General features: G+C 34.1%; 1 protein-coding gene across 1 annotated transcript in view; it reads right to left on the reverse strand.

Annotated features, from left to right (window-relative positions):
- The window catches only part of LOC109539124 (head-specific guanylate cyclase), a 156,332-nt gene that overhangs the window by 56,509 nt on the left and 86,418 nt on the right, over nucleotides 1-13,405 (reverse strand). Inside the window, exons 4-5 of the mRNA XM_048660853.1 lie at nucleotides 9,425-9,595; nucleotides 3,378-3,573 (exon numbers count right to left, since the gene is read on the reverse strand). Coding sequence (XP_048516810.1) covers nucleotides 3,378-3,573; nucleotides 9,425-9,595 — 367 coding nt within the window. The remainder of the gene's footprint in view (nucleotides 1-3,377; nucleotides 3,574-9,424; nucleotides 9,596-13,405) is intronic.

The raw sequence follows: 13,405 nt of genomic DNA on the forward strand, positions 1-13,405 counted from the left end.
CAGACGTCTAGCCGACGTCATTAAACAGACGTCTGGCAGATGTTTCATGAGCGGTCATTTGGACGTCCAAATGAGCTATCTGACGTCTTCTGGCCGAATCTCATGTCGTCGTTTAGACGTCCATAAGACGTAGTGTGCTACCTGGGAGTATTTAAGAACGGCTTGGTTTATTGACGCCTGTGATGAGTGGTTTCGTTTCTTTAAAAGCTATTGAATTGCTCACTAATTTTCTGGAAATTTGCATTAAGAAATTATGGAATTAAGCTTTGTCAAACCGGAATTTTAATTTTTACAAAATTGATTTGAGACCTACGAAAACTTTTGTTGGAGGAAAATGGCTAGGAATTTATTTAGACTGATCGATTTTCACAAGATTGCTTGGGAAAATATTTTTAGTGTTGTGCAGAGTAAGCAATAGCAGTAGTGGTACTGTGGCAGGACGCGAACGGTTCCGGCGAGTAGGTCTTAAAGGCGCTTTTCACCATCCAGTAAGCAAGTAATTCCTAATGCTCTTCAGGTTAAAGATAATTTAAAACTAATTTGTGCTTCACAATATTTTAAATGACTGAAAGGTTCCAGCTGTGATGAAGACGACAGGGAATCTTTTTCAGATTTCCTAAGGAAAATTGTATTCCTCTAGCAATACAATTTTTTATGATTCCGTACTAATAACTGAAAATATTCCCCGTGATTTTAATCTCAATTTTAGTCAAATTCATTCATTAGACTATACAGCCGGATATATTATTTGCTCCATAAAATGCAAATCTAACACTTGTAATAAATGTATTTGGAAATTAGGATCTAAAGAAACCCTGCTTAAAAACTTTACTACTTATAGAAATAATACTTAATTTTTGTGAAATGAGCATGTAGTCAATTTTTCCATTGAAATTGAAAGAATTTTTATGAAATTATATGTGCTCAAAATGTAGATTGAAAGTTGTTTCTGTTACCGAAACGAGTTAACATGCATCGCAAAATAGAAGATAAACGTAACAGATCCTCATGCTTTAATCCTGTCTCAAAAACAAAGAAACACCTCGTATAGAAAATAAATTAACAGTTTAGTTTAGAAGGCCCCAGAAAATATGAGCTAGAAAATAAAAACAAAATAATGTGTTAATGTTTCTGATTTAATACCTGGAACATTACTCAGTAATGGTTACAAGTGGGTCTATTACAGACTTGCTTAAAACAAACGTTTGATTTATAACGAAGAACAAATAAGTCTGAAAACCTAAAGCTAAACTTCATTTCCATTGCACAAAACAATTCTTATCAAGTGCTGAATTTCATCTCAATTCGGCTTTAGCGATTCGGATCTTAACTTTTATCCAATTTTATATAGAAAAAACTCATTTTTAAAGCTGGTTTCTATTTTAATCCCAGAATGTTTAATATCAGAGTATCATGTCAAATTATAACTTTGACTTGAGTCTTGGACTTGTCGCCACTGTGTATTATACAGTCCCTGTAGTGCATACTACTTGCTACGCGGAGCGAGGCGATGGGAGTGGGGGCGGAGCGATGCGATTGAATACAAAATAGTTTGTGCTTTGTCGGCGAACGCAACGAACTTTGGCCGTTAAGACCCGAGTTATGACTCTCTTACTGACCTTGGCTCACTTTTTTTTGAAAAATTCACTTTTATGGGATGTTTTCAATTACGACGGGGAAGCGATAGGCCGTTGGTACACATACAGAGATTTAAATAAAAAATTGTCAAAGAAACCAAAAATTTCTTAACCCTGCTCAGCATGTCACTCGAAAGAGAAAATCTGCAACTTTAAGTAAAGAAAACGTCACCTTAATAGAAAACTTCTGGGAGTTTGCAGGATTTTTTCAGATACTAAATCGAAGCGTTTGGCCGGTGAACAACACGGATTTTCCAAACATTAGCCAAGGGAAAACCAAAAATTTGATAATCCAGCCCATAATATAACTGGAAAGAGAAAATCCGCGGGGTTAAGTGAGGAAACACCCACTTTAAAAGTAAATTTCTGATAGTTTCCAGCATTTTTCAGTAGCTAAGGTGAGACGATTGGCCGTTGACAACTTTTTCTAAAATTTAACAACAGAAAGCCCATTTTTGACAATCTGGCTCATAATATCACTCGAAAGCGAAAATGTGCCACTTTAAGTGTGAAAAACGCACTTTAATAGGATCTTTCTGGGAGTTCCTCCAGGATTTTTTGAGTTACTAAGCTGATGCGATTGGCCGTTGAACGGATTTATCAAAAAATTCTCAAAGAAAAACAAAAAATCTCCAAGACTGTCCATAATATATCTGGAAAGAGAAAATCCGCAGCTTTAAGTGAGGAAAAACTCACTTTTATAGGCAATTTTCGCAAGTTTCTCGGATTTTTCGGTAACTAAGGTGAGTCGATGGCCGATGGGAAATACGTGATTTTTAAGAATTTGTCAAGAAAAAACCAAAAATGTCTGAATGCATACATAAATACATAACATTACTGGAAAGCGAAACTCCTCCAGGATTTTTTGAGTTGAGGCGATTGGCAGTTGCAAAACACTAATTAAAAGAAATTACAAGTAAAAGCCAAAAATCCCACAATCCGGCTTTAATAATAATATTATAAAAAAGCACTTTAATAGGAAATTTCTGTGAGTTTCCAGGATTTTTTTCGGATACTAAAGAGCAGCGGTTGGTTGTTGCACAACACCAATTTTTCAAAAATGCCCCAAGGTAAAACTGAAAATCCCGCAATCGGGCCCATAATATAACTCCAATGCGAAAATCAGCTGCTTCAAGTGAGAAAAAACTCACTTTAACTTTTTCTGTTACAAAGTGCTAGATTAATCTCATGTGCCATCTTTTGCGTTTGAGTTTTTCCACTCTTCTAATTACCGGTGTATCCAATAACAGCACGAACGTTAGAAAATATATGCAAAATACGACCTTTAACTTCCCAAGCCAAGCTAACCCACAATTGAGAACACTAACAAATCCCCGTTCTATATGCACACTCGCTCGGACTCCTTTCATCGCTTGGCCACTTTCAGCATCGCATGGCCCAGCTCGGTCGCCGGTTTGCACGTATCCTTAAGCAAGCTTCAGCGATCAACTTACCACAAAGTCAATTATAGCACGGGTCGAGGATAAGTATTGAGGAGGTTTAATATTTAACAATTGTTTTTGCTTAAACTAACTATCATACCAGAGTATAACTTTCTTTGGTACGGACCACCGGTACTTGAAATACTGTGAAGGTGTTGAGGCAGAAGCGCTGTTTTTTTAATGTAGACCAGTGAAGAGTAAAGTTACGCAAGTAAGAATAAAATAAAACGTATCATTTCCATGTGAAAAATGTATTGAATTCTACTATTTGCATAAAGTTAAAAATGAAATACCATACCTAAAGTGTCTTTTGTCGTCTGAACTGCGAGTCATTGTTATTTCCACGTCGGTGAAGTACAATATCTTTGCGACTGCTTTTAAACTTCCGACTAAGAGATACGCTACAGCAGGTCGTTCAGTCGTGAAATCTAGATGTAAATGGGAATCATCTAGGGCATTACATATAAAGGCAGCTTCGGATTCGGGATGGTCCTCTGAAATAAATTGGAAATTTCAGAAGTTTCAGCGTACAGACATATGTTTTATTTCATCTAAACTGTATGTTTTTAATAGGCGTTTTAAATGATAGATTTAAGTATTAAAGAATGGTGCCTGTGGAAATAAGAATAATACCGAAAGTTCCATTTTCCTCAATTACTAGTAGGTAAGTATTTTAAATGTGTGTTGCTTATAGAACAAAAATGTAGTGAGATACAGTTGGTGTCTTAGTCACATATTGTCCGGCAAAGAGATTCACAGACTAACAACACATTAATTTCATCAACAAACCACCAAAAACAAAACTAGGAAACTTTAGACACCAAAAAAGCCGTCATGAGTCTATTCTGTAAGTAAGTGTAAATTTCGAGATGTGCCAATCTCAGGCATTCTCAGGACCGGTTTCGAGCCTGATAGCTTTTAACCAAGAAAAAGCACTACCGAAACCTGGAAGTGCCTCAGCTTAGCCCACTTAAAATTTGCCCTGTAAGACAGTCTTGAGACGCTCGACACTCAGATACACAGAACTACAATGGTTGGTAACTCTACAGGAAATGTGTAATTCTGAGAAGTGGGATCTTATAGCTTACAAGACATCCATAAGATTTGTAAATATTTGAGTGGATGAGAACAGGTCATAAAGCTGCTAGATTTATGGCGAGATTGTAACAACCAGTTTGGTTGATATAGAAATCCGTGTTGATTGAGATTTCTGGAGAAAAAATGAATAATTATGCTAATATTTGAAGAATTGGTAAGTAGGCAAATAATGTGCTTTGTAAAATAGGCAAAATAAAATTTGGCTTTCCGTTTTAGGTTTTAACTAGGCTTAACTTTTTGGCAACTGGTTAATTTCAAAATTCTGAAACCAAAGCAAGCCAACATTTAGTTAGCAAAGCAATACACGAAATTTGATTGGCGATCGCAGCAAATCTGTTCCACAATCCTAATTGTGTAAGAATTGTCAATTCACACTATGTTTTTTGCTATGTGGGTACTATTTTAATTCAGTTTCTTCAATAAATATGGATTCTGAGGCGTTTTAGGACGTATTCATGGAACTCACATTGATATTTTTGCTCCACCTGAGCTGGACGCGAAAAATCCACACTTTGTACAGGTTAATAGAAAAGGGAGGCATTCCTTAAATCTTGGTAATAAAACTGATTTTTTTCTCAAATTTTGCCAAGTGGCTATAAAACAGAAATTTGTTTGCGCAAAAACTATGAATTCTTTACAAAGAGCACAAAACTGTGAATAAATAATAAGTGCATCAACCAAAAAAATTATTTGATTCCATCTACCAGATGAAAAGTTCTGGTAGTTTTTGTACCACAACACTCAAGAATTCACCAATTGACCAAAAGGGCTGAACTCGATGGTTTCATCAAAATATGAGTCTTACATAAGAACAATTTCACAGCGGGTTTCACTCAAATATATCGCACCATTCTCCGGATATTTCAAAAAAGATAAATTTTCTGAAATTATTTTCTCATCAATAGCAGAGGAGCCAAACATTTTTTGTTAATAAAAGTTAGGGCAGATCGTTTTTTTTTGGTTCAAAGAATATCGCAGTACCCTTTTGATCATGCGCTTACGGGACACCCTGTATAATTACTTATAATTTGTTACAGGTACAAATTATAAAGTTTTTATTTATTTATTTTTATTTTATTATTTTTAATGGCAAAATATTACATAAACTGCAGGTTCGTTGTACAAAAGAAAATAACAAATTATAGATTATGTATCAGGATTTATTTGTATAAACATCATCTATAAAACTGCTTGAGTTAGTTGTATGTAGATCACATGTTTTACTTTAACAGAGCCTCTAGCAAATGATATCCCAGAATTGCCATGTTTACAAATCTGCAAGCAATTGGGTTACAGATCACTTCTTACCTACAGATTTATAAATCTACAAATTTCTGGAAAATATAGAATAGATTGATGCTGATGATAGTGATTCTGCAGTTATCTATTGATAAAGTCCATAAATATTAGCATTATCTTCATTTACATAAAACGATCTAGGACTTAAGTCCGAAAGGAAACTGGCTCTAACCGTAAGGTTGTGGGTCATAACAAAATGCAATGCCATGATGTATGGCTGGGAAGTTGCAAAGTTCCCACTCTGTGACTGCGGAGCTGATGAGCAAACCGTGGATCATATTGCCCGGGAATGGTTTTTGAGGAAGCACCTGGGACCGTTCGAAGACATTATCAATGCTACCTCCCTGCAGTGGACTGGCTGCGTTCCCTGGATGTAAAGCTCAGACTGAAGTATAATACTAATCATATCTGTCGTCGCAAATTAGACTTACAAATTTTACTTACCCTTTTTATTACTTATATTTTTAGACAAACATGTATGTTTTTTTTTCTTTTCATTTTGTACTCTTCTTTAGTTTGTTGTATATATCATAGTCATAAACATTTATACTTTTAAATTGCTGCAAGTTTAGTGTCACACCAGAAATAAATAAAAGTGCTTACAGTAATATCTTTGAACCCGAAGAATAAAACTTTTTAGTGCGAGGAATAGTCGATAGTCCCATATAGGAATATCGGACTTTTGGGCAAACATTACCTAAGCTTTGCACTTTAATTTTAATCGAATCACAAAAAATTGTGTAGGTACTCCGGAAACGTATTAATTGTAATTGAGAAAAATGAATTCTATAATTTCGGTGATCCACTCAATGTATATGCTTATGATGGTTTCAATCAGGAAATAAAATAGCTCTTCATCACGATCGCTATTTCATCGGATTTTATTGAAATTCTCTGACGTGATAGACTTGCCAATATCCTGTTACATATCTATACATTTTTCCAATTTCGCGGCGGGCTCCATTATAACATTGATATTTTCCTCTAGTGTTGGGATTTGCTTTTAAAACGTTTCAGTCCTTTCTATATGAGTAAATGTAAACAAATATTCCATTGCTCTGTACAAATGTTAACCTACATGTAATATTTTGTTTGTGCTTAAATAGCCTTTCACGTTTGTAATCGCGCTTTTGCATAATGATACAATATATTCGATAGGTTTATAATTTTTTGCGTAATATGATAAGAAGCTATAGCTAGTTACACAGCCATAACAACTGACTCTGCAACCAGAGTACCGAGAAGACACCAGGCATCAGCAGAATACCAAGAAGACACCAGGCATCAGCAGAATACCAAGAAGACACCAGGCATCAGCATTTGACGTGTCAGCAGTTGCGTTTACTTCATTTGGTTGTTATACATAATTCATTCATTCTTTGTAACCACCTTGTGGAATTAAGTAGTAAGCTTATTCGCTGTTAAAATTAAATAAAGCTTTTTAAAAACGGTTTCGTTAAATAAAGTTTTATAATTAGCTCACTGCCTTTGCGTAAAATAACTGTAGTTCAGAAAAAAAGGGAAATTACTATTAAGAATATCAATAATATTCTTTTTGAAGAAATGCATTTAATTTTTATATTTATATTACAGCAATCGTTTTAGTTTGCCACCATCAAATAATTATGTAAACCTGATTTAGAAATTAACATTATTTACCTACACTAAAAGACAAATATTTTCCGGAATTGTTCTAAGCTTGCATAACTCGAAGGTTCAGTTGTACAAAAACCTGCTAGATTAGAAGTAACATTCCAAATTATTCTTTGAAAGCTCAGAACATTACAAAATATTGTTTGGTGCTCTAGTATATTTCCAGGTACTGGATCAGAATGTCCCGCGAGAACCTGACTGAAAAGGACCGTATTGTCTATAAGTTTTGATATTTGTATCTTGCCCCAATATTTGTTTGTTTTTTCGAAACCATACAAAATATTTATCATGTAATTTAGTTCGTGTCGACGAATCCTGGAAATAATGTTGCCTGAAATTCGAGCTTTCAGTTTAACTAATAATAGTATCAAATAATGGGCAAGTTAATAAAAAGGTTTCTATTGAGTGTGAACAAACTGTAGTTTTTCATTTTGAAATAGACAAAACATACATTCGCATGGATACAACGTTTGAAAATATCGATAGGGCTTTTTTATACTGCAGAACATATTTGTCACAGACCCATTAGGGCAAACTACAAATACGCTATCGTATGCCTACTTATAAATAACTACCAGGTGCATTAAAGTCTAGTCCTTTCATTGGCTGCTCTGTTAATTCGTTGATTACCTACATCGGATGTTGGTCTGGGTAACACTGTGTTGAGTTGCGCTTTTGAGTTAATTCGGCTCTCTGAGTTAATGAGTTATAACTCATCGGTTAATGAGTGTTAGGTCCGGAAGTCCTACCGCCGAACGAGTATTCCAGAACATTTTAGGTTGGGACTGTATTGTTATGATGTCGAGAACATTCCAGGTATTATTGTAATGTTCGAAAACATTATTCGCCTGACTAGAAGCCTTGGTAGATAGACTATAAATACCAGGCTCCGTACCGAGTTAGTTAGTTAATGAGTGAGTTAGAGTGAATGCAAAAATTGTCTACCGATTGTTTGAAAATAAACCGGTTGTCTATTCAACTATTCGGCTATTCCATCCGAACCCATCAATGAATTACAACTCATTTATTGAAACCGATGATCCGCGTTGGGTTGGCGCACCAAGGCATTTGCGCAGCACTGCTCCAACTCCTAAAAATTCGCTGAGTTACCCAGGCCTGATCGGATGTCGCTTGACTCATACCAACCACTTCAGTTTCCTGGCAGAACCATTGCATTCTGCCAAAATTTATTATTAATATTTTATATGTTTTATACCGATTTGATCTTGTGCATGAAATTGTAATTCAAAATGATTTTTTTCACTTATTTACTTCTATGTGTTGATGTCGTTGGCAAGTGTGACTGGTTGCGTTAATTGCGGGCGAAAAGTAGTAAAATCTTCAAACTTCCAAATTATGCTTTCAATAATTTGTCAATAGTTAGTAATACCGGAAATTTAAAGTGTACCTTGGTGATGAAATAGGTAGAATTGCATCCGATTTGCACCAAGAAACGAATAGTCTTCATCGAGCCTGCGGCGGATGGAAAGATTTATGGAATCTTTGTCATTTAGCTATTGTTTTATACATAATATAAAAAGTGATAGATAGCTGCACTACCACCTTTAGATAGGAGCTGGTTAGAATAAGACTAAAAATCGCAAACTTTGTTTTCGCTGATAATCCAGAGTCCATTTTCGTTATATGTGCTATGTTTTCTATTGTTTCTACCATTATTCATTTCTCTGTTTATGAACAATATTTTTTAATATATTGTTTTTACCATTCGTGTTGTCGATTAAATTCTTTTAAATTTCTCTATGGCAATAAACCGTATTTTGATTTGGTTTAGAATTGAAAACGATTGCATCATAATATAGAGACACATATTCAAGACAACTGAAGTACTCGTATTAAATTAAAATCAAGCCAATAATAATGTGAAAGTCCCGAAATCCCATGTTCTACATATTTTGCTTTTGTTTTCTACATATATCTACGTGTTCAAACTGTGAGAGGGATCGTAGATATTTGTTTAATGGCTCAATTAACGAAAGTACGTTTCAGTCATTCTTGACAAACTTCCTGAACATGCTGCAGTAGGTCATCATATTATTAGTTTTATTATTGACATAATAAACTGGAGGCACACGAGCATAAATAACCTCATGTTTTTAATGAAATGTTTTTTGAAATTTAGGGATCAAAATGATCTTACTTATTTGAAAATTAATGTGCAGAACTCTCGTTCGTTTTCGTCTTTTCTTTCGTCGCACAAAGCGCAAGCTGTTTCTGTATATTTTGTCAAAGTGTTTTAATATAAAATTAAATTATACTACTACAAGTGAAACTAACCGTCGTTAGAATTTTCCTGATATTTGAGTACATCATGGACTCCATCGAGAGTAGCTAGGAACTCTTCAAGATTACCACCAAGGCATTTGAATGCTCTTTCCATTCGATCAGTACAGCATGTGCTAATAAGCTCTTGACCCAATTTATCAAAAAAATCCGATTCATTAATATCTGAAACAAAAATTGCGTTATTTTCAGTTGCAGTTCAAACATCTGTAGCTGTTATATATCTGTCTATATAACAGCAAATAAATTAAATGGTCAAACTAATTTACATTCACAAACCATCAATACCCTTTGCCCGTTTCAGATTAGTCACTTCTGAATATTATATTTTAACATATTGTAACTTATATTGCCTGGTAGCTTTCAATTACGTTAATCCATAGAAAGGCCTGAATTAGAGAGTTTAAAATATTTCGGATTAATATTAAACGTTCCAGAGAAAACCACACTGTTCCTTGAAAGAACCGGGAAGATTCCCTGGAGAGACCGCAAGGCTTGGAAGGAACACCAATTCGAGTGCGGCGTTGCTTTAAAGTGATCGCGGAGCAGTTTTATTAGAAACCATAACATTCTTTTGAAGTTTGAAGAAAGTTTTGAGTTGAAATTTCAAAATTTGAGCAGATAAGCTTACATTTTTACGCAAAAGCCGATAATTCGAGTACAGCTTCAACCACTATCATCCTCTGATATTGAATTCAAGTAAAAATTTTGTGACATTCCGCATCAGGATAAGGCTACAATATTTGTGAATCGGTTGATTTAGATATGTTGTAAGCTCACATGCATTTTATTAAAAATGACATTCACTTAGGCAAGTTTTTGATCCATCACTGTACCAGATAATCCTCAACAGTCATCTCCCTCGATAAACGATAAACTAGAGTTTCGAAAACAGTTCTCCCTTTTAAATAAGAATTCTTAAATTTGAAACTGCAAAAGGAAAATCCAGTTTCCCAATTTGTTTGAAAAGGCCTGGCGATAGAAATCTGTTCTTTATTTTATCAGAGATGCTAATCCGAATGCCGCATTTTTAATCGATTTTTTGCTAAATTAACTCAATATTAAAAAATTTATTAAATTTTTTTGAATTAACAATTTTAAAAATTAGACTTAAAAATACATGTGTGAGTACTTGTTGTCAAAGTTATGAGGTATTTTTTTCTAAAATAATGTAAATGAATATCTAAAGATTCCAACAAAAATTATTTCTTTCAACTACTTTAAAATGACAAATAGTTAAAGATTACCAATAGAGAAATGAAATGTTCGATGATATGCTATTAGCACATGGTTAGAAAAGCATATTTTGATTTTATATTATACAATAAACAATATCGTCTGCGAAGGAGTTGTTTTGCTTTGCGCTGATGTTCGGTTTATTAACAAAAACTAATCAAGTTTTCAATCACTAACTAATAACAGTGATACAGTAACGAGAAGAAATGCAATCTGGTTTAAATATTTATCAATACTATATTTATAATGCTGAACCATTTTATAGGCAAATGTTGTCTCTTCGGTAGATCCATTACCCAGGTTAAATTATTTTTATATCATCTTTATCCACATGAATATGATGTAAAATAATTAGTATGGACACTTTTTGTGAACGATGAATCGTTCTGTGGACTTCTTCTTATAGTTCCTGTCCGCTTCGGATGTTAGCTATGATACATGCTATCTTAACTTTGACCACTGCAGCCCGGAACTACTTAGTTGTACTCATACCAAACCAGGTTCTAAGGTTTTTTAACCATAAGTTTCGCCTTCTACCCAGACTTCGTTTTCCTAATTCTGTTCCTCACAATATACTTTGCAGTAAGTAAAGTCTGTTTTAATTTCTCATTACGGTCCCAAATATTAGAACTTTCGTTCTTTCACAGTATTAACCCCTTCCGTTTCCTTGTCCATTCTGTTAAGACCTCGATATTTGCTATGTGGGTTGTCCGCAGTATTTACAGAATTCTACGATACGACCATAACTCGAATGCCTCCAATTTCTTCGTTGTGGCTTCAGTAAGCATCCATGCTTCTAGCGTGTAAAACAGGACAAAGAACACGTAGCAGCGCAGGAGTCTTACCTTGGTGTGCAATCACTAACTAATGATGGCTTGTGAACAGATGTCTCAACTTGCTGAATTCAGTCCTGGTCTTTTCAATTCTACTTCTTATTTCCTGCGAATGATCCCATTGCTCGTTTACCAGAGTTCCAAGGTAAGTAATATTGCTCACTCGTTCTATCAGTTTGTGGTTGATTATAAGCTGACAGTTATTAATGTTGTATTTGCTTAAAATACCGGTAGATTTAAAATGTTTGAAAGTTCAAGAAAAGTAGATAAAAAACAGGGTAATTATTTATTTAATAATTGAAAAAATAACGTAAAGCGATTACGCCATACATTTAAAGAAAAGTACTTGATTTCAATACAAAACGAGAGCCGCGGCCGATTAAGATCCGACCGGCAGTTTTTACATAATGCAATTGTTAAATAACTTACCTAGGAAAAAGACCTGTTTTTACTACTTTACAACTATCCTGAGAAGTCACCATTATTTACTCCAGTTCCCTAGTGAGAAGTTATATTTCTCTCCCTGGGCCCATAATAATAAAAAGAAAGTTCCTAGGTAAATAATGAAAGACGTTTACGTTTTCAATTATTTTTAGTTTGCCCACCTCTATAACTTCATGAAAGATTCCATCCATTTTCATTTCTAAAATCAGGGGTAACTTTAACATTCACTAACTTTTCGCTTTTTCCAGGAGTTTTTTATAGAATTTTTATGTGTTTTCTGTTTTTGAGCTGCTATCAGTTTTCTGTTTTTGAGACAAATTATATTGCGCCAGTTTGACAACTGAACGTAAGACTACCAAATATAGTGAAAATTAATTGGAAATTCCAAATCCAATTAAATCAGTTTAGGCAATTATCCGTGTTAGTACTAAGAATATTCTACATATACTTCGGTCAAGAAGGCTATTAAATACGTCGTACATCATATCCACATATATTATATAAAAGTGCTAGGTCTATAATAGCTCACTTCTCGACCTAGATATATAATGTACTATTTTGCGCCTGCACTTTTACACCTTCTTGGACCGTTAAGCTATCTTATTCAATTCCTATATTAACAATTTTTCAATTTTTAATTCAAAAATTTCAAAATCCCTCAACTTTTGTTTACAAACAACAAAAAGTTAAAAATCAGAGCTTCAAAATCAGCGCGCTTGATTCAGGATTCATATGTCTCGGCTTCCACTGCACCGATTTTGAAGATTTTTTTTAAATGTGGGTATAAAAACGAGAGTATTTCAATTTTTATGGTTACATTTATCAATTTTAAAAATGAACAGTCGGTGGTCAATTTTCCTAATCAAGCATTTTAAATGTAACTAAAAGTTAATTTTTTAGTAGTAATTTATTTATAATACAAATTCATTTGGTATTTAATATTTTTTTTCTAGATGGGTTACTTAACAATTGCATTATGCAAAAACGGTCCGTCCGATCTTAATCGGCCTTGCGACTCTCGCTTTATATTGCAGTCACCTACTTTTCTCTAATTGCATGGCATGATTGGGTTATTTTTTCACTGTTAAATAAGTAGTTTAAAATTATCTTGTTTCTTACCTACCTTTTTTCGTTTTCGTGTAGAAAATTTGATAATGAACAAATTAATGAGCATACGTTTTTTCTCTAAAATTACCGAGTTATATGCGGTTGTTCCTCAATATTTTCAATAGGCTTCAGAGCAATTCCAATAGTTATCTAGGTTACATGACGTTAGAGTCATGCCTATCTGTATCCCTGGTCTTTTATTTTCTGTCTATTATATATATCTATATATATATACAGGGTTGCTCATTAGTGCGTCAAGATGCGATATCTCAGTAAATATGAACTTTACAAGAAAATACGTCCTACGAAAGTTTTTCATGTTTAAAAGGTCCACATTTTAAAGTTACTTTCCAAT

The sequence above is a fragment of the Dendroctonus ponderosae genome, unplaced genomic scaffold (genome assembly GCF_020466585.1).
Source record: "Dendroctonus ponderosae isolate FM_Combo_2020 unplaced genomic scaffold, Dpon_F_20191213v2 Dpon_F_20191213_1, whole genome shotgun sequence".
Classification (NCBI taxonomy): domain Eukaryota; kingdom Metazoa; phylum Arthropoda; class Insecta; order Coleoptera; family Curculionidae; genus Dendroctonus; species Dendroctonus ponderosae.